At 46.9% G+C, this 21,846-nt stretch overlaps 1 protein-coding gene and 2 long non-coding RNA genes across 3 annotated transcripts; 2 read left to right on the top strand and 1 right to left on the bottom strand.

Annotated features, from left to right (window-relative positions):
• The first annotated feature begins 6,140 nt into the window (after window positions 1–6,140).
• LOC140420308 (uncharacterized) lies at window positions 6,141–10,117 on the top strand. The gene is made up of 2 exons (XR_011946287.1): window positions 6,141–6,375; window positions 6,747–10,117. It is a non-coding gene; the product is annotated as an uncharacterized lncRNA (long non-coding RNA).
• A 2,114-nt stretch (window positions 10,118–12,231) lies between these two features.
• On the bottom strand, window positions 12,232–15,288 carry LOC140420309 (uncharacterized). The gene is made up of 2 exons (XR_011946288.1): window positions 15,172–15,288; window positions 12,232–13,717 (listed from the first exon to the last, which is right to left on the bottom strand). It is a non-coding gene; the product is annotated as an uncharacterized lncRNA (long non-coding RNA).
• Window positions 15,289–19,500: 4,212 nt separating this feature from the next.
• LOC140420291 (uncharacterized) lies at window positions 19,501–21,846 on the top strand. Its single transcript, XM_072504324.1, has one exon. The coding sequence runs from the start codon at window positions 19,748–19,750 to the stop codon at window positions 20,594–20,596; it is 849 nt and encodes a 282-aa protein (XP_072360425.1). The 5' UTR covers window positions 19,501–19,747; the 3' UTR covers window positions 20,597–21,846.

Here is a 21,846-nt window from a genome sequence, read left to right as displayed (position 1 = left end):
GGTCTCCTCTGCCTCCAACAACTCCTGATAGGTATCCGACACTTGCCCCTCCCTCACCCAGGTACCGAACACTACTCTGTCCTGTATCCCCCGTAGTGGGATCAGCGGGAAAGCCAACACCTGTTTCCTCAGAAAGTCCCGGACTTGTAAATATCTGAAACCATTCCCCGGCGGCAGCTTGAACTTGTCCTCCAGCACCTTCAGACTGGGAAAACTCCTTTCTATGAATAGATCTCCCATCCTCCTAATTCATACTGTCTGCCAACTTCGGAACCCGCCATTAATCCTTCCCAGCGCGAACCTGTGGTTGTTGCAAATTGGGGTCCTACTGACGCACACGCCACCTTCTTCTACCTCCTCCATTGCCCCCAGATCCTCAATGCCGCCACCACCACCGGGCTAATGGAGTACCGGGCCGGCGAGAACGGCAGAGGTGCCGTTACCAGTGCTCCCAAACTGGTGCCTTTGCATGACGCCGCCTCCATCCGCTCCCATGCCGACCCCTCCCCCATTACCCACTTCCTAATCATCGCTATATTCGCCACCCAGTAGTAGTTGCAGAGGTTCGGCAGCGCCAACCCACCCTCCCCCCAACTGCGCTCCAACAACATTTTCTTCACCCGCGGGGTTTTATTCGCCCATACAAAGCCCAAAATAATCTTGTTTACCCGCTTGAAAAAGGCCTTAGGGATGAAGACGGGGAGGCACTGGCAGACAAACAAAAATCTGGGGAGCACCGTCATTTTTACGGTCTGCATCCTCCCCGCCAGCAATAGCGGGAGCATATCCCATCTTTTAAAGTCCCCCTCCATTTGCTCCACCAGCCGGGTTAGCTTGAGCCTGTGTAATGCCTCCCATTTCCGAGCCACCTGTGTTCCCAGGTAGCGAAAGCTCCTCTCTACCATCCTGAGTGGCAGCCCCTTCAGTCTCCTCTCCTGCCCCCTTGCCTGGATCACGAACAATTCACTTTTTCCCATATTTAATTTGTACCCCGAGAAACTGCCAAATTCCCCCAAGATCTGCACAACCTCCTCCATCCCCTCCACCGGGTCCGAGATGTACAAGAGCAGATCGTCCATGTACAGCGAAACCTCTCCACCCCCCCCCCCCCCCACCCCCCGAAACAGCCCCTGCCACTTGCCACTTCCTTGATGCTCTGAGCGCCATGGCCGACGGCTCTATAGCCAGGGCGAACGGGGAGAGGGGGCACCCCTGCCTCGTCGCTCGGTGTAGCTTAAAGTACCCCGACCTCAGCCGGTTCGTGCACACACTCGCTACCTGCGCCTGGTACAGCAATCGCACCCAGTCGACGAAGCCCTCCCCAAACCTTCCCAGCGTCTCCCAAAGATACTCACGCTCTACCCGATCAAAAGCCTTCTCCGCGTCCATCGCAACCACCACCTCTGCCTCCTCTCCTTCTGAGGGCAACATAATTACATTCAAAAGTCTCCGAACGTTAGCATTGAGCTGTCTACCCTTAACAAATCCGTTTTGGTCCCCCCTATCACCCCCGGGACACAGTCCTCTATCCTAGTGGCCAAAATCTTAGCCAGCAGCTTGGCATCTACGTTCAAAAGCGAGGTCGGCCTATATGACCCACATTGCTCTGGGTCCTTTTCTCGTTTAAGGATGAGTGAAATCGAGGCCTGTGACATTGTTGGGGGGAGGATTCCCCTCTCTTTAGCCTCATTAAAGGTTCTCATCAGCAGTGGGCACAACACCTCTGAGAACTTCTTATAGAATTCTACCGGGTAACCGTCCGGCCCCAGAGCCTTGCCTGACTGCATACCCTCCTGTCCTTTAACAATTTCCTCTGCCTCAAACGGGGCCCCCAGCCCCTCCACCAGGTCCTCCTCCACCCTCGGGAACCCAACTGATCTAGGAATCGCCTCATCCCTTCTATACCAGGCGGGGGTTCCGACTCATATCATTTACTATAAAATTCTTTAAAAACGTTGTTCACCCCCCCTGGGTCCAACACCATGTCGCCCTCTCTATTCCTTACTCCCCCAATCTCCCTGGCCACTTCTCTCTTCCTAAGCTGGTGGACCAACATCCTGCTCGCCTTTTCCCCATATTCGGAGACCCCCTTGCCCTCAACTGCTCCACCGCCCTCCCTGTGGTCAACAACTCACCAACTCTGCCTTGAATTTCCGACGGTCCCTCAGGAGTCCAGCGTCCGGGGCCTCCGCATATCTCCTATCCACTCGAAGTATCTCCTGACTCACTCCCTGACTCCGATGCAGGCTTGAGCAGAGAGATCTCGGTGTCCATGTACATAGATCCCTGAAAGTTGCCACCCAGGTTGAGACAGTTGTTAAGAAGGCGTACGGTGTGTTAGCTTTTATTGGTAGAGGGATTCAGTTTCGGAGCCATGAGGTCATGTTGCAGCTGTACAAAACTCTGGTGCAGCCGCATTTGGAGTATTGCGTGCAATTCTGGTCGCCGCATTAGAGGAAGGATGTGGAAGCATTGGAAAGGGTGCAGAGGAGATTTACCAGAATGTTGCCTGGTATGGAGGGAAGATCTTATGAGGAAAGGCTGAGGGACTTGAGGCTGTTTTCGTTAGAGAGAAGAAGGTTAGGAGGTGACTTAATTGAGGCATACAAGATGATCAGAGGATTGGATAGGGTGGACAGTGAGAGCCTTTTTCCTCGGATGGTGATGTCCAGCACGAGGGGACATAGCTTTAAATTGAGCGGAGATAGATATAGGACAGATGTCAGAGGTAGGTTCTTTACTCAGAGAGTAGTAAGGGCGTGGAATGCCCTGCCTGCAACAGTAGTGGACTCGCCAACACTAAGGGCATTGAAATAGTCATTGGATAGACATATGGACGATAAGGGAATAGTGTAGATGGGCTTTAGAGTGGTTTCACAGGTCGGCGCAACATCGAGGACCGAAGGGCCTATACTGCACTGTAATGTTCTATATTCTATTCAGGTCAAACTATATTTTCAAGTTATCCCCCGGTATAACCCATACCTTCAACAAAGAATTTTACCTACTTACCCCTTAGTAGCATTGATATCCTGGGTCCTGCATTGCTAAGTAAGTAAAGTAGGCTAATAACCACTGTTTCAGGTTAAAACTTTTAAGTTATTTTATTTATTTATTTATTTTTTCTTTTTAAAAGATGCAATCACTGTCTTTACAGAAAAGTAAAAAGATCTTGCTTCTGGATCCTTCTGGTTGGTTGAAGGGACCTTCAGGCCCAACTTGTCAATCAGTCTTCTTTTTAAAATCTGGTCTTCTTTAGATGTATTCGCTGGTGAGCTTGGTTGCTACGTCCTATCTTTCCCATGTACCGAGCTGTGAGAGCTGGCTCTGCTGACTGTACCCTTTCTTCGGGTTTATATATTTTTCTAACAGTTATTTAAGTTTTTAAGACTTCATTGTAAAGTAATTCTTATTTTCCTTGGATTGTAAAAGGTACCTTTAATCTGAATTTTTCTAACATGACTAAGTATTCATTTTGGGCATGGCCTCAGCCCTCAGATCTGATTACATTGTCCTTTGTGATATTCAAAAATGCTTTGGTTTCAATAGGGGTGTGAATTTGGTTTGGTTCCTGTCATTTCATTAGTTTTATTTTCCAATTGTGTCCTCAGCTCATAATTTTGACTTTGATTTTGGCTCTAAATTATGTTTCTCATAGACTGATAGTCTCCAGTTTTCTTTTAATTTACCTGGTGTTAGCAGAATTTCACACCTAGAATTGTCACCAAATTCAACTGAATCTCATCCTTTCCTTTCTAGCTGCTTACTAAGATAGTTAATTTCAATGAAGGTGTGAAACATTGCTTTTAGCTGTATGCTAAAAATCCACTTGGTTATAACTTGAAAGGTTTACATTTATCACCTAGCTCAACTGAAACTCTCATCCATGCTTTTCCAGATGCTTACTAAGATAGTTACCTTCAATGAAGGTATGAGCCATTGTTTTTAGCTTCATACAAAAATCCTGTGTGTTTGCTAAGCCTGCTTGGGAGAATCTACATTTTATAATCCTGCTCTTTGCAGCTGCTGTGAACCCTTTGTGGGATATTTCCCTCCATTCTCTCATGTTTAGCTGGTTTAGCACACTGGGCTAATAGCTGGCTTTTAAAGCAGACCAAGGCAGGCCAGCAGCACGGTTCAATTCCCGTACCAGCCTCCCCGAACAGGCGCCGGAATGTGGCGACTAGGGGCTTTTCACAGTAACTTCATTGAACCCTACTTGTGACAATAAGCGATTTTCATTTTTTCATTTCATGTTTCTCTCAAACCAGATATTGCCAGACTTCCATGTTTCAAATGACACATCTTTCCATATTATCAATTACAATATGCACGCCATTAAATCACCAAGTAAGGTGTAGAAACCTAAAACTGTCAATTCAAGCTGTCATAAAACATTCATCTCCCTCAAACAATAAATCTCTGTCCCCAACACACTCTCAATGAAATGAAATGAAAATCGCTTTTTGTCACAAATAGAGGTTATTGCCACATTCCGGCGCCTGTTCGGGGAGGCTGGTACGGGAATTGAACCGTGCTGCTGGTCTGCCTTTGCCTGCTTTAATAGCCAGCTATTTAGCCCAGTGTGCTAAACCAGCCCCAACCAATGTACACTAATTCATGCCAATATCCAGCAATTCTCCTCCCCTGAAGGTGCTGACTCTCAGGTTCAGTTTCACTCTCACCTATTGCCCTCCCCAATATGTCACCCGGGTGTCTAAAATCTTCACACCTGAAGTTAACAAACTGTTTTGTTAAGGAGAGCGTCACAGTCAAATCCGGTGACTACCCACATGTACTTTGTGAGGTCATTGCCCCCCAACCCCATCATTCCAGTCCCAGGAGTTTGGAGACTGGGCTCCGAGTAATGGCATCTGCGGTTCCCACAGCCCCCCGCTCTGGGGAAACGCTCCATCCGCCGCACGAGCGGCACGGGACTGCGCATGTCCAAGGGAGAGCGGCAGCTGCGCCTGTGCAGGAAAAAGCCAACAACCTGACCGTCCTACTGAGGCGTTGTCCAATGGAAAGAATTGGAAGACCGGAAGGACCCGTACTCCAGCCAATCAGAGCGGGAATCTGTATGAATAACAGGTGAGCTTCACACAGACAGAAACTTCCTCCTGTCTCCAAAATCTGGGAGTAAAACACTTTCTTTTCTCCCCCTTTCTATTTATTTGCTCATTCTGACCTTTAATTGGCAACTTGCAGCAACTGAAGGGAAGGGAAGTGAATCCAGGGCAGGTGCTGACTCTGGAAAGGTTGGCCCAGGTCTCTCTCTCTCCGTCGCTTATAGACCTTGACATCCTTTGCTCCCTCAGCTTGACACATTTATTTATCTGGCTAAAAAGATGGTCTATTTCCGAATGTTCACAATGAAAGGGCTGGTTTCCCCAGGAGATGGCTGACATTTAAGGGGACAGTAAAGTGATATCAGACAGAGAAATCTCGTGTTATTATCTGGTATAGATTAGATATTATTATTGGCTCTGTAATAAAATGTATTCATTATTCACCTCCTTTCCCTTCAGTTGCTGCAAGTGACCAATTGAAGGTCACAATGAGAAAAGAAATGGAAAGGGGCAGAAAAGAAAGTGTTTTACTCACAAATGTTGGAGACAAGAGGAGGTTTCAGTCTGTGTGAGCTCAATTTTCACTCACACAAAGCCCGCTAAGATTGGCTGAGGCACCAGAGTCCTTCCGGTCGCCCAGGCGTTCCATTGGTCAACGCGTCAGCATGACATTTCCACCCAGCACCCCACCTCATCTTCCCCTCTTCCTTGGACATGCGCAGTCCCGGACGGGGGAAGAGGAGATCATGGAGCGGCTGCTCGCTCCAGCCGGTGCCGTCAGACGGTTGCCTGGAAACCTTGTCTCGAGGAGGGGCAAACGGAGGGAGAACAATGGGTTGTTGCCGGGGGTCCCGCGACTGCGCGCTGGAACCTGATGACGTCATCTGGAGCGGTATGATTCCTATTGGCTGCTTTTGGCAGGGCTATATTGTGACGTCACATCCCGGAAGCTGGACACTGAGCTTCTTCCTCTGTGCGAGGAAATCAATGATTCTCCCTTTCCATTTCTTTTCTCATTCTGGGGGGACATTGGCGACTTGGAGCAACTGAATGGAAAGGAAGTGAATACAGTCTGCATATTAAACACATTTTGTGCCTCGTAATATTGACATATATCTGTCTGGCCGCCTGCATGAAGATTTTCAGGTCACTGTCTCCATGACAGGAAGCAGTGAGCATGGATCTGTCAATCAGCCTGAATCAGCACCTTCAGTAGAATTGAGAGGGTGAAGATTAGATACAGCAGAGTGAGAATGGAGGGAGAGTGTGTGGGATGGAGATTTACAGACTTTGGGGAATAAGAGAGGTAAGAATATTCCATAGTGTTTGCACTGTTGCTTCACAGCATCAGGGTCCCAGGTTCGATTCCCAGCATGAGTCACTGTCTGCAGTCTGCACATTCTCCCTATGTCTGCGCGGGTTTTGTCCGGGTGCTCTGGTTTTCTCCCACAACTCCCGAAAGACGTGCTGTTAGGTAATTTGGACATTCTGAATTCTCCCTCCGTGTACCCGACCAAGCGCCGGAATGTGGTGACTAGGGGCTTTTCACATCAAGTTCATTGCAGTGTTAATGTATGCCTACTTGTGACAATAAAGATTATTATTATTACAAGCTAGAATTGTGTGTTTGAATTTCTATCCACAACTGACAGTGATGACTTTTGTAATCTGTTACAGGACATTAGATTGGATGTTGAGTCAAGATCTGCCAGAGTCATCGTTGCATCAGGACCTGAATATCATCGGCCTTTGAATCTAGAAAGAGAAATGTTTGTGCATTCTAAGCGTTTCAAAATATTTTAAACATCAGTATAACTGGAAAAGCACAAAGCCGCACACACCCAAAGTGACTGTGTCCCAATGCACTGTCCGTAGAACGAGATTTTACCAGTTACACCGCCAGAAAAAACAGCAACCCAATCACAGCAGGGAGAGTACATGTTTTCTGTGTGTGCATGAGGCTTCATTTGATTGTCCAACCTGGAGAGACACAATCGGACCCACACCATGGAGAAGCCATGGAAATGTGGTGACTGTGGGAAAAGATTCAGATCCCCCTCTGTGCTGGAAATTCATCAACGCAGTCACACTGGGGAGAGACCGTTCACCTGCTCTGAATGTTGGAAGGGTTTCACTAATTCATCCAGCTTCCTGAAGCACTTGCAACTTCACACGAGGAGAAGGCCGTTCACCTGCTCTGAGTGTGGGAAGGCATTCAGTCATTCATCCAACTTACTGACACACCAACACGTTCACACTGGGGAGAGGCCATTCACCTGTCCTGAGTGTGGTAAGGGATTCATTAATTCATCTGGCTTGCTGACACACCGACGAGTTCACACTGGGGAGAGGCCGTTCACCTGTCCTGAGTGTGGGAAGGGATTCAGTCATTCATCCAATTTACTGATACACCGACGGATTCACACTGGGGAGAGACTGTTCACCTGCACTGAGTGTGGGAAAGCATTCATTAATTCATCTCACTTGCGGAAGCACCAGCGAGTACACACTGCGGAGAGGCCATTCATCTGCTCTGAGTGTGGGAAGGGATTCAGTCAGTTATGCAACCTGCAGAGACACCAGCGAGTTCACACCGGTGAGAAGCCGTTTATCTGCTCTGAGTGTGACAAGGGATTCACTCAGTCATCCCATCTGCTGAAACACCAGCGAGTTCACAAGTGATTACAGACCAGAGGGAGCTAGAGAACCCAATGGCTGCCTGTTGAATGCTGTTCCATTCACCCCCAACAAGTATCCACCTCCATCCACTAATTAACGCACCCATAAATACTTATCGAGTGTAGATATAGACACAAAATGAGACAAAGTTCAAGATGGAAGAGAGATGAATGGAAACTGCTTAAGGAAGACAGAAATAATGAAGTAAGAAGCCTCAGCCCCTCTCCACATGGCAGCAACGGGCCCGTCCCAACACCTCATTCAGGTCTGGAGAAGTCTGAGCTTAGACTATCCTGACTGAGCTGAGAAAATTCAGAAAAGACATTAATGACGCCCTTGGAACAATGAAAAATTCAGTCTCAGAACTGGAACAAGCTGTCAGCAGTTTGGGAAAGAGGGTAGTGCAGCCTGAGAACAGAATTAGTACGGTTAATGATAGGAACATTCACAGATTCAGGTTCCTTTCCTATTTACTCCGGAGAGACAGGCAGTTCGAGGACAGATGTCAGAACCTCAAATATTTCAGGAGACGGAACAACCTGCAAATTTATGGGTTGCCAGAAACTCAGTAGGTGGGACATTATCCACTGGGTCGAAAGCTTTCTCAAGGTCCTGCTTAAACTCCCGGTCGATTTCCCACTACAACTAGAGTGGGCTCACAGATCACTGCAACAAAAGTCGTCATGCTAATTCACCCCAAGATCATTTGTGGTGAAATTTCTCAGCTCCAGATGAAACAGTTTGTTCTCACCCAGGCTTGGGGGTGGGGGGGAGGGGGGCTAGAAAAACCTCCAATTGAAAGGAAGGCGAGTCAGGTTGGATCAGGACTACTCACCGGATTAGCAGCGGAAAAGACACAGATATGCGGATATGAAGAAGCAGCTGAAGGAGGACAGAAGATTCCAAACACCTTACCCGCCGATGCTGAGAGTCCATCTTGAGGATGGAAGCAAGACCTTTACATCGGCATGGGAGGCTGCAGAGGGACTGGGCATCACCGCAAGCCTCTCGGCGGATGAGCGGATGGAGAGAGACATATCCCGTATCGGGTGGCACACTGCCGACCATGCGATTCCCTACTTAGCTGCCCGAGGTTTGTGATGTAGAGGGTCTGCTTCAGAGACATGATGAGGGAGGGCGGTGTTAAAGCAGTGGTGAGATTGTCTCAGATATCAGTGGGAATGTCTCAGATATCAGTGGGAATGTCTCAGATATCAGTGGGAATGAAATGAAACTGTTTAAGTTGCAGACTCTTTAACTTGGATGTTACAAAGTGCCTTTAAATTACTCAGTCAGGCCACTAAATATCTTAGCATTAATTTTTTTAAAATATAGAGCACCAAATTATTTTTTTCCTGATTAACGGCCAATTTAGCTTGGCCAATTCACCTACCTGCACATCTTTATGGGAGCGAGCCCCAAGCAGACACGGGGAGAATGTGCAAACTCCACATGGACAGTGACCCAGGGTCGGGATCGAACCCATCTCAGTATTCTTGGCCCACCATCAATCAATAGAATATGGAGCAAATTACATTTGCATCATTAACATTATGAAGAGTGATCTGGATGGGTGGCTGAGCCGACCCCTCTTTCTGTAAGGGCGGATTGAAGTTATTCGGATGAATGACCTCCCCAGATTGTTGTCCCTGTTCCAGATGTTCACTGTTCAGATTCCAGAATCTACATTCAATTTGCTGCATCGTCTGATCTCCCGTTTCACGCGGTGAGAAAATGACCAGAGTGCGATTTTCAAACATTACCGCTCACCAAGTTGGAAGGAGGTTCCGCACTTCCCAATTTTAAATCCGGTTTTTGAGCAGCTCAACTATAATCTGTGACAGCTTGGTTAACAGACAGAGGAGACACACGGTGGCTGAACCTGGAGAAACCTGTGTCCCAACTTCCATTAACAGCACTGCCATTTCTGGGTAACAGCATAAAGGATTGCAGAATGAGTGAATGCCAGATTGACTAACAATATTTGGAAAGAAATTCAGAAATCATTCCATTTACCTGGTTCAATCTCGGCTCTGACCACTATTGGGTCTATAAAATATTTAATACTCTCCATGCACGATAAGAACTTTTTAAGAAATGGTCTGAATATGGTCTCACCTTCCTTCACCAGATATTTCAGCAGATCAAAATCATTTGAGCAGATCAGAGGGGAATTTGCCCTGCCAAATACTGACGCTTTTAGCATACCTACAGATCAGACATTTTCTTTGCAAACATGAAGGGCGCAATTTCATGGAGAAGAAACAGACTCCCATTTTGGACACGTTTAGCAGGTGTTTCCAGTGTCTCTCTGCTGTTTAAAATGTTAAAATTATAAATGCCTCAATAAAATATTTTTTTTAAAAAAAGATGGTTTCCAGGGCTTGCAGCACCAAGAACAACTCTGCTATTGAACAAAACTGCTTCTTTTTTGGGCCTCGGCAAGGAATGCCTCACCGAGCCCTCATTTAGAATAATTTCCTGCTCTATCGAGCTAAACATTTTTAAATGGCACCCTGATCTCTGAACCCCCCCCACCATGGCCTCTGGACATCCCCCTCCCCCCAATGTCACAACTTACCAATTAAGGGGTCCTCCAGCCCCCTGCACCCCATCCAGAGTGGCCAGGTGGCAAAGCTAGGCTGGCAGTGCCACGGTGCGTGGGTGGCATCGGGAGCACCAGGGTACCACCCTGCGGCTTTCGATCCCACGCATTGGGTAACTCCGGCACAGGCATATTCAAGTGAGACTAACTACTCAATTGAATATGTTAATCTGGATCCCGCCCATTGAGGACGGGATCCAGATTGGAATGCCTAGCGAGATCTCGTGAGGCGTAATGAGCGTTGGCCGCTCATAAGATTTTACAGCTGCTTGTTTGCATCCGAAGTCTTAAACAAAGTAATAAGTCCCATTTCCAATAGAGTTATACTTTGTCAACATTCAGCGAGGTGTCACTGGGGGAAACGTAATATCCTGTACATATCAGACGTTGCTCTCCATGGTGTCCGGAAATTCCTTACACATTAAAAGGAAATGGGAGGTTGAACTGCAACAGGAGATACCAATGGAAGAATGGAATAAAACTTGTCCTGAGACCGATCTCGTCATCTACCCAAATATACTGAGGGAATATAAATGGAAGCTCATTCCGAGCTACTTCAGAACACCACATATTACTGTAAGAATTGGTTCCTCCTCTGCAAGTAGTTACTGGAAAGACTGTGGGGAATCAATTGGTCATTATTTACATATATGCTGGTCGTGGTCAAAGTGGAGGGAGTATTGGGATATGATATTCGAAACATTGGCTGAGGTGTTGCACATGGACATCCCACAGACCCCCCTCCAGCTGCTCTGTGAGGGACAATTCCAGAAGGGATGTAAAGAAGCAATACAATTTTTAAACAAATTTTGCTGATAGCTGTCACTAAGGTGTCACCTTCAATTAGCTGAAACCCATCTGCCCAAACTATGAAACGTGATTATCCAAAGTCAGAGAGCGATTTGAGATGGAAAAAGTCCCACATGCATCCTGCTTATAGGGCAAAAAATTATTTCAAAGGTGGCTCCCAGTAACAGGAATATTGTTCACATGAACGACAGAGAGCACTCCCGCCCCCAACCCAACCCCACTCATTATATAGATTATCTTTGCCTTTTTTTTTAAACCGTGGTTTCCCATATATTTCTGTGGTCATTTTTCACTGGTGCTCTATGTAAGGAAGCAACATTTATACGGACCAGTTATCATCTGGTAGGGGCTGGTTTAGCACAGGGCTAAGTCGCTGGCTTTGAAAGCAGACCAAGACAAGCCAGCAGCATGGTTCAATTCCCGTACAAACCTCCCCGAACAGGCGCCGGAATGTGGCGACTAGGGGCTTTTCACAGTAACTTCATTTGAAGCCTACTTGTGACAATAAACGATTTTCATCATCAAATTCTTGTTTATCTGCTGTGTCAACACTTGTCTCTACGTGTAACTTGATTCTCAAAACTATAAGTGTCTTTGTTATATTGTTTACTTTATATCTCTGTCAACAATGTCGATGATTGCTGTGGACAATTCGAACTATTTTAAAAAAAATTTAGAGTGCCCAATTCATTTTTTCCAATTAAGGGGCAATTTAGCGTGGCCATACCACCTAGTCTGCACATCTTTTTGGGTTGTGGGGCGAAACCCACACAAACACGGGGAGAATGTGCAAACTCCACACGGACAGTGACCCAGAGCCGAGTTTGAACCTGGGACCTCGGCGCCGTGAGGCAGCAGGGCTAACCCACTGTGCTGCCCTCAATTCTAACTATTTTATCATTTGTTTCTGTGTGCAGTGATAAAATAACAATAAAATCAATAAGTAATATCGTACTTGTTATCTGGAACTTAATTGATTTCAGCCACCCCCAACTTACCATTGAATAAATTGACTTTGGTTCAGATAAGATTTTAACCAATTAAGACAAAGGCAGAACCTTCTGGATAGTAAATTTAAAAATAAGTTTATTAAATGAAAAGTTTTCTGAACAACTTTAAGACATTGACTTTTACAACTTCATGCGGGTGATCAGTCTGTAGAAGTGTAACCCTCTCTGGCTCCTTCTTTGACAGTAATTCTTGTGGAATTCAGCCTCGGGAGTCTGGCTCCTTCTTTGGCAGTAATTTCCTTGGAACTCGGCCTCGGGAGTCTTCAGTACTTGGCCAGCACTTGAGAACCTCTACTTTTATCCCCAAAGTGACCATTACCTCACGTCAGAGTTGGGCCTGTTGTAACATGACCATTTGTCAATTTGGTCACTGGATGGGCAGCACAATGGCGCAGTGGGTTAGCCCTGCTGCCTCACGGCACCGAGGTCCCAGGTTCGATCCTGGCTCTGGGTCACTGTCCGTGTGGAGTTTGTACATTCTCCCCGTGTTTGTGTGGGTTTTGCCCCACAACGAAAAGATGTGCAGGGGAGGTTGATTGGCTAAGCTAAAGTGCCCCTTGGAAAAAATGAATTAGGTACTCTAAATTTTTTTTTTTTAATTTGGTTACTGGATTTTAATTTAACAGGCTGCTACACAACATTTTAATTTAGGTTTATATATTGTTAATGGGTATGTAGAAAATAATACATATTCCAAATATTATATGTTTAATATTTATATAGACATATATTACAGGTACCTCAGCCCTGGGCCCAATTCTACAATGGCTTCTCCCCAGTGTGAATTTGCTGATGTTCCCGGAGGCTAGATGAATATCTGAATTCCTTCCCACACTGTGAGCAGGTGAATGGTCTCTCCCCCGTGTGAATTCGCTGGTGTATTTGAAGGGTGTATGAATCAGAGAATCCCTTCCCACACTGAGAGCAGGTGAATGGCCTCTCCCCAGTGTGAACTCGCTGGTGTTTCAGCAGCTGGGATAACTGAGAGAATCCCTTCCCACACTGAGAGCAGGTGAATGGTCTCTCCCCAGTGTGAATTCGCTGGTGTAACGGCAGGTGGGATAGCTGAGTGAATCCCTTCCCACACTGAAAGCAGGTGAACGGCCTCTCCCCAGTGTGAATGCGTCGATGAGCTTCCAGCTCAGATGGGGCTTTGAATCCCTTCCCACAGTCCCTACATTTCCACGGTTTTTCCATGTTTTGAGACTCCTTTTGACTCTACAGGTCGGACAATCAGTTTGAGCCTTGATGACACTGCGAGAACGTGTACAGTCTCTCCCCGCTGTGAATTATGCAATGTTTTTTCAGGCTGCGTAACTGGTTGAAGTTCTTTCCACAGTCAGTGCTCTGGAACACTCTCACTCGGGTGTGTGTGTCTCGGTGCTTTTCCAGTCTGATGTTTAAAATCTTTTGAAATAGAACGGGCAAACATTTCTCCTTCTAGATTCAAAGGTCAATGATATTCAGGTCCCAATGAATCCCCAGACTCAGATCGAGATGTGACGTTTGAGATTTCTGTCTGTAATTCCTCCTCTTCTAATATCCTGTAAAAACAATTTACAAAAGTCATCACTGTCAGTACAGGATAGAAATTCAGAACAGACAATTCTCCTTTCACTGGAACATTCTTTCCTCTCTAGTTCCCCAAAAGCTGTAAATCTCCATCCCACACACAACCCCCCCCCCCCCCTCCCCTGTCTCACTCTGCTGTATCTAATATTCACTCTCGCAATTCTCCCGGTGCTGATTAAAGTTGATAGACTGATCCATGCTCACTGCTTCCAGTTCTGGACAAAGATCATAACAAACAGGAGCTGCAGTGCACCATTTGACCATTGAGTTTGCTCAATCATTCAGTGGGATCATCAGTCGATCTACCTCAGCACCATTTTCTCACACTTTCCTCCATATCCCTCGATATCTTCAATATCTAGAAACCTATCAATCTCGGTCTTGAAAATACTTTGATTTGATTTATTGTTGTCACATGAGTATACAGTGAAAAGTGTTGTTTCTTGCATGCTATACAGACAACGCAAACCGTACATAGGGAAGGAAAGAGAGACTACAGAATGTAATGGTACAGTCATAACTGGGATGTAAGTAATTGAATTAGAACATTGTTAGAGAGTTTAAAACAGTTAGAATTAAGTTTTGGAAGCATAGAACGAGAGTAAAAGATAGAATTAGAGGGTATGCTGGGCACAGCTTGCAAGACGTTGCCTCGCTCCGGTGCCATCCTGGATTTTTATTTGATGACTGAGGCTCCACGGTCTTTGGGGGGAGAGAATTCCAAAGTTTCACCACATCCTCGAGTGAGGAAATCCCTCCTCATCTCAGCTTTCTCTCCATTTTCCTGCCTGTTCCCCATAACCCTCGACTCCCTCTCAATCAGAAATCTGTCCAACTCAGCGGTGAATATATTCAGTGGCCCCCAGACTCCACTGGTCCCTGTGGAAGAGAATTCCAGAGACTAACAACCCTCTGAGGGAGGAGATGACTGGAAAAATATAACGTAGCTACAGCACAATATTACACAGCTATAAATTATAATAAATGTACTTCATTATAGGTTTCATAGAATTTACAGTGCAGAAGGAGGCCATTCAGCCCATCGAGTCTGCACCAGCTCTTGGAAAGAGCACCCTACCCAAGGTCAACACCTCCACCCTATCCCCATAACCCAGTAACCCCACCCAACACTAAGGGCAATTTTGGACACTAAGGGCAATTTAGCATGGCCAATCCACCTAACCTGCACATCTATGGGCTGTGGGAGGAAACCGGAGCACCCGGAGGAAACCCACGCACACACGGGGAGGATGTGCAGACTCCGCACAGACAGAGACCCAAGCCGGAATCGAACCTGGGACCCTGGAGCTGTGACGCAATTGTGCTATCCACAATGCTACCGTGTTGCCCTAATTACATAACCATCAATAATATATCTAATCTGCACCATTTAACAACACTGGACATTTCTCTGATATTAATTTACTGTCGGTTGAGGGAGAAAAACCCGACAACAGAACCTCCTCCAGACAAGGTTTTTAGGTAACTGGCTGATGGCTTTGGTTAGAGCGAGAAGCCTCTCGGTGATCTCCCCCTTCCCCCAGACCCGGGACTGCGCATGTCCAAGGGAGAGGGGAAGCTGCGCATGTGCGGAGGAGAGCCCACCCCCTGACCTTCCAGTTGATTTGGTGACCAATGGGAAGAGGTACAGGACGGGAAGGACTCTGTTGCTCCAGCCAATCAGAGCGCTGGCTTTGTGTGAATGAAGATTGAGCTTCATGCAGACTGAAACCTCCTCCTGTCTCCAACATCTGTGAGTAAAACACTTTCTTTTCTCCCCCTTTCCATTTCTTTTCTCATTCTCACCTTCAATTGGTCACTTGCAGCAACTGAAGGGAAAGGAAGTGAATCCAGGGAGGGTGCAGACTCTGGAAAGCTTGGCCCAGGTCTCTCTCTCTAACACTTTGACATCCTTTGCTCCCTCAGTTTGACACATTCCACAGGAGATGGCAGACATTTAAGGGGATAGTAAATTAATATCGGACAGAGATATGTCTAGTTGTTATATGGTACATATTAGATATATTATTTATTGTTCTGTAATGAAGTATATTTATTATTATTTCTAGTTGTCGAATTGTGCTGTAGCTATGTAATGTATTTCCAGTTATCGATTCCCTCAGACAGTTGTTAGTCTCTGGAATTCTCTTTCACACGGACCAGTGGAGTCTGGGAGTCATAGAATCATAGAATTTACAGTGCAGAAGGAGGCCATTTGGCCCATCGAGTCTGCCTCCACCCCATCCCCGTTATCCAGTAAATCCACCTAACATTTCGGACACTAAGGGGCAAGTTAGCATAGCCAATCCACCTAACCTGCACATCTTTTGGACTGTGGGAGGAAACTGGAGCAACCGGAGGAAACTCACGCAGACATGGGGAGAATGTGCAAACTCCACACAGCCAGTCACCCGAGGCCGGAATTGAACCGGGACCCTGGGGCTGTGAGGCAGCAGTGCTAACCACTGTGCTACCATGCTGCCCTTCACGGCTGAGTTGGACAGATTTCTGATTGACGAGGGAGTCTTGGATTATGGGGAACCGGCAGGAAAATGGAGAGAAAGCTGAGATGAGGAGGGATTTCTTCACCCGAGGATGTGGTGAGGCTTTGGAATTCTCTATCCCAAAGACTGTGGAGCCTCAGTCATCAAGTACTTTCAAGACCGAGATTATCAGGTTTCTAGATTTTGAAGATGTCAAGGGAGATGGGGGATACTGTGGGAAAATGGCGCTGAGGTAGAACATAGAACCCAGCTCCTGTTTGTTATGATCTCTGTGCCCAGGACAGGAAGCAGTGAGCATGGATCTTCAATCAGCCTGAATCAGCACCTTCAGGAGAATTGGGAGGGTGAATATTAGATACAGCAGAGTGAGATTGGAGGGAGAGTGCGTGGGATGGAGATTTACAGCTTTTAGGAACATAGGAACAGAGTAGGCCATTCAGTCCCTTGAGCCTATCCCATCATTCAAGGAGACCATGACTGATCTGTGACCTAACTCCGTGTATCTTTTTTTTCTTTTTTTCTATAAATTCAGAGTACCCAATTTTTGTTTTATGATAAGGGGCAATTTAGTGTGGCCAATTCACTTATCCTGCACATCTTCGGATTGAGGGGGTTAGACCCATGCAGACTGGGGGAGAATGTGCCTAACTCCATATACCTGCCGTTGGCCCATGTCCCATTAAATCTTTGTTTAACAAAAATCAATAAATCACATTTCAAATTAACAACTGATCGAACATCAACTGCTGTTTGTGTGAAAGAATTCTGAACCTCTACCACCCTTTGTGTGAAGATGTTCTTCCGAACATCGCTCCTGAACAGTTTAGCTCTAATTTTTAGACTATGTCCCCTTGGTTTAAAGTCTCCAACCAGTACAAATTTATACTCACAGCTCCGAAACTCTGCCCCTCCAAGTGCACTCCCTGGAGACCAGGCACCCGCTGGAGACTGGGCTGTAAATCAACGAGGTAAGGTTTTTATACTCACAGTTCCGATACTCTGCCCCTCCGAGTCTGCGCCCTGGAGACTGGGCCGCAAATCCCCGAGGTAAGGTTTTTATACTCATATCTCCGATACGCCTCCCTCCGAGTCCGCTCCCTGGAGACGAGGCTGCGAATCCCCGAGGTAAGGTTTTTACATTCAGCTTCAGTACTCCGCTTCTCCGAGTCCTCTCCCTGGAGACTAGGCCTCCAATACCCCAGGTAAGGTTTTGTACTTACAGCTCCAATACTGAAGGGGTTTACAAACTCAGGGTCGCAACCCACGGGTAGGTTGTGGGCAGGTTTCGGGAGGATCGCGGCATTCGGTCCCGGCATTTCCGATTGTGAGCGGAACGCCCAACTGTTGTGACCGGCATTTAAAAATGCTGGCTGCAACGGACCTTTGAGATTGCCGGTCATCCCACAGATGTGTGCCAGATCACGATAACACAGTGGTTAGCACTGTTGCTTCACAGCACCAGAATCCCAGATTCGATTCCCGCCTTGGGTCACTGTCTGTGCAGAGTCTGCAGGTTCTCCCCGTGTCTGCGTGGGTTTCCTCTGGGTTTGGTGGGGTTACTGGATAACCAGTATGGGGGCATGGGTCTAGGTAGGGTGCTCTTTCAGAGGGTCGATGCAGACTCAATGGACTGAATGGCCTCCTTCTGTACTGTCGTGATTCTATGCTCCAGTTTCTTCCCACAAGTCCCGAAAGACATGCTGGTTAGGTGATGAGGACATTCTGAATTCTCCCTCAGTGTATCCGAGCAAGCACTGTAGTGTGGCGAGTAGGGGATTTTCACAGTAACTTCATTGTAGTGTTAATGTAAGCTTACTTGTGACACTAATAAAGATTATTATTAAGCAGTGGGCTGGTCCGGAGCCCAGTGGGGTGGATCTCCTTCTCCTGATGTCAGCGTGCTGTCCAGGGCCTGTCTTTTTCAGCAAACGACGGAGTCCTTCCACCGGAAGCAGCGGCAGAGAGCAGATCACGTGCCCTGTCCGGTGCCGTCCGTGTCCTGGGTGTGAGAGCAATTCCTCCATTTTGCAGCTGCTAGCAGTGCTGGTGTGAACTCCAGAGCCTCTGGTGAACAACCCATGAAGAAGAAGCTGAAAACAGGAACAAAGCAGCATATAGAAGAATACTTGAGGTGTGCGTTATTCATTGTGCCTCTGCAAATCAGGATTCAAAGTTCATGTGTGTTATATGCAGGGAAGCACTGGGAAATTAAAGTTTAAAACCCTCAAAACTTCAAAGATATTTGAAGATGAAACATGGCGAGTTTGAGGACAAACCTTTTTTTTCAACGGCTGCAGTGAGATTTTAAATCAGCTGAAGTCATTGTCAGGAATGTAACATTGAATAACAAAGAAAGTGAGATCGTGAGGACCAAGCAGGCTCACCTGTCACATTAAAGGTCAGTGAAAATGGTGGGTCGCGAAGGTCAGCCGGCGAGGGTCACAAAGGTCAGCCGGCATGCGTAGCAAAGGTCAGCCGAACTGGGCCACAAAGGATGGCCAGTTGGTAAAAATGGGTCCCGAGCAAAAAAGTTTGAAAAACACTGCAATACTCTGCCCCTTCGAGTCCGTTCCCTGGAGACTAGGCCGCAAGTCCCTGAGGTAAGGTTTTTATACTCACATCTCCGATACTCTGCTCTCCGAGTCCGTTCCCTGGAGTCCCCGAGTGTTTATACGCCCAACTCTGATACCCCACCCCTCCGTGTCTGCTCCCTGGAGACTGGCCCACAGATCCCCGAGGTAAGGAATTAATATTCCGGCCCTCCAAGTCCTGTCCTTGGCGAGTAGACCGCGAATCCCCAGGGAAAGCTATTTTACTTGGCTCCGAAAATCTGGACCTCTCCATCCACACTCTGGAAACTAGGAAAGGTCTTTATATTTACAACTCTGATGCTCGGCCTCTTCAAATCCTCTCCTTGGAGACTAGGCCTCGAATTCACGAGGTCAGGGTTTTGTACTTACTGCTCTGGCACTCCGCCCTCCGAGTCCACTCCCTGGAGACTAGGTATGGCGAAATAGGTATTAGAGACTAGGTATTGGGAAATGTGAGAGGACAAAATGTTCTCTAGAAACGAGAATTCTCTGTTCTGAATTTCTATCCTGGACTGACAGTCTTTTGTAAACTCCTTTTACAGGATATGAGAAGAGGAGGAATTACAGACAGAAATCTCAAACGTAATGTCTCAATCTGACAGAGTCACCAGATTCCTTGTGGCCTGAATATCATTGGCCTTTGAATCTAAAAGGGGAAGAAAAAATGTTTGCCCAATCTGTCAGCATCAAAAGATTTTAAACATCAGTGTGACTGGAAAAGCACCGAGACAGACACACCCGAGTGAGAGTGCTCCAGAGCACTGACTGTGGAAAGAGCTTTAACCAGGTACATAGCCTGAAAAAACATCTCACCATTCACAGCGGGGAGAGACCGTACACGTGTTCTGTGTGTGGACGAGGCGTCAACTGATTTTCTGATCAGGAGAGACTCGAGGAGACACAAAACATGGAGAAACCGTGGATATGTGGGGACTGCGGGAAGGGATACAGAACCCCATCAGAGTTGGAGATTCATCGACGCAGTCACACTGGGGAGAGGCCGTTCACCTGCTCTCAGTGCGAGAAGAGATTCAGTGATTCATCCACCCTGCGGACACACCACCGGGTTCACACAAGGGAGAGGCCATTTAGCTGCTCCCAGTATGGGAAGGGATTCAATCATTTATCCTATCTGAAGGATCACCATCAAGTTCACTCTGGGGAGAGGCCATTCACCTGCTCTCAGTGTGAGAAGGAATTCACTCAGTTATCCAGCCTGCAGAGACACCAGCGAGTTCACACTGGGGAGAAGCCGTTCACCTGCTCTCAGTGTGGGAAGGGATTCAGTGATCCATCTGCCCTGCAGACACACCAGCGCATTCACATTGGGGAGAGGCCATTCAGCTGCTCTCAGTGTGGGAAGGGATTCATTGATTCATCCACCCTGCAGACACACCACCAAGTTCACACTGGGGAGAAGCCTTTCACATGCTCATGTGGGAAGGGATTCAATCAATTATCCACCCTGCAGAGACACCAGCGAGTTCACACTGGGGAGAAGCCTTTCATCTGCTCTCAATGTCAGAAGGAATTCACTCAGTTATCCCACCTGCAGAGACACCAGCGAGTTCACACTGGGGAGAGGCCGTACACCTGCCCTCAGTGTGGAAATAAATTCACTGAATTATCCAGCCTGCAGACACACCAGCGAGTTCACACTGGGGAGAGGCCGTTCACCTGTTCTCGATGTGGAAAGGGATTCACTACGTTATCCAGCCTGCGGAGGCACCAGCGAGTTCACAACAAGAAGCGTTAGCTCAGTTGGCTGGATGGCTGGTTCGTGATGCGCAGCGACTCCAACATCAGGGGTTCAACTCCCGTACTGACTGAGGTTATCCATGAAGGCCCCACCTTTTCAAAATTGCCACTCGCCTGAGGTGTGGTGACCCTCCGATTCAATCACCACCAGTCAGCTCTCTCTCTCTCTCAGAGGGCAAAGCAGACTCTGGTCCTCTGGGACTTTGGCGACTCTTATTTCACACACAAACAACAAACATAGATTCCTTTAAGGAGCAAAAATCCAACAGGAAAAGTGATGCAACCCGTGGCTAACAAGAAAAGTTAAAGATTACATTAGATCAAAGGAAGAGGCTCATAAAGTGGCCAAAATAGTAGTAAGCCTGAGGATTGGGAACTTGTTTTAGAATTCAGCAAAGGACCAAGAAACTGATAAAGAGAAAATAGAATATGAGAGCAAACTGGTGAAAAACATAAAAACCGATGGGAAAAGCTCCTACAGGAATGTGAAAAGGAAAAGATTAGCAAAGACCAATGTGGGTCCATTCCAGACAGAGACAGGAGAGTTTATAATGGGGAATAAGGAAATATAACATAGAACATTACAGCGCAGTACAGGCCTTTCGGCCCTCGATATTGCGCCGACCTGTGAAACCACTCTAAAGCCCATCTACACTATTCCCTTATCATCCATATGTCTATCCAAAGACCATTTGAATGCCCTTAGTGTTGGCGAGTCCACTACTGTTGCAGGCAGGGCATTCCACACCCTTACTACTCTCTGAGTAAAGAACCTACCTCTGACATCTGTCCTATATCTATCTCCCCTCAATTTAAGGCTATGGCCCCTTGTGCTAGACATCACCATCCGAGGAAAAAGGTCCACCCTATCCAATCCTCTGATCATCTTGGCAGAGAAACTAAACAATGTGAGTCTGTTTCACAGAGGAAGATACAGAAATTGTCCCAAAAACACGAGAGAACCAAGGGACTAGTGAGCACGAGGAACTGCAAGAGATTAGTGTGAGTGAAAAAGTAGTACTGGAGTAAATAATGGGAGTGAAAGTTAATAAATCCCCAAAAGCTGCTGCTCTACATCCCAGAGTGTTGAAAGAGGCGGCTGTAGAGATAGTGGATACATTGGTGATCATCTTTCAAAATTCTATAGATTCTGGAATGGTTCCTGCAGATTGGAAGGTGGTAAATGTAACCCCACTATTTAAGGAGGGAGAGAGAAAACGGGGAACCACAGACCCATTAACCTGACAT

This window comes from Scyliorhinus torazame, chromosome 5 (assembly GCF_047496885.1).
Source record: "Scyliorhinus torazame isolate Kashiwa2021f chromosome 5, sScyTor2.1, whole genome shotgun sequence".
NCBI lineage: Eukaryota > Metazoa > Chordata > Chondrichthyes > Carcharhiniformes > Scyliorhinidae > Scyliorhinus > Scyliorhinus torazame.
Note: the sequence above shows the minus strand (reverse complement) of the source record. Positions and strands in the feature narration are given on the sequence as shown.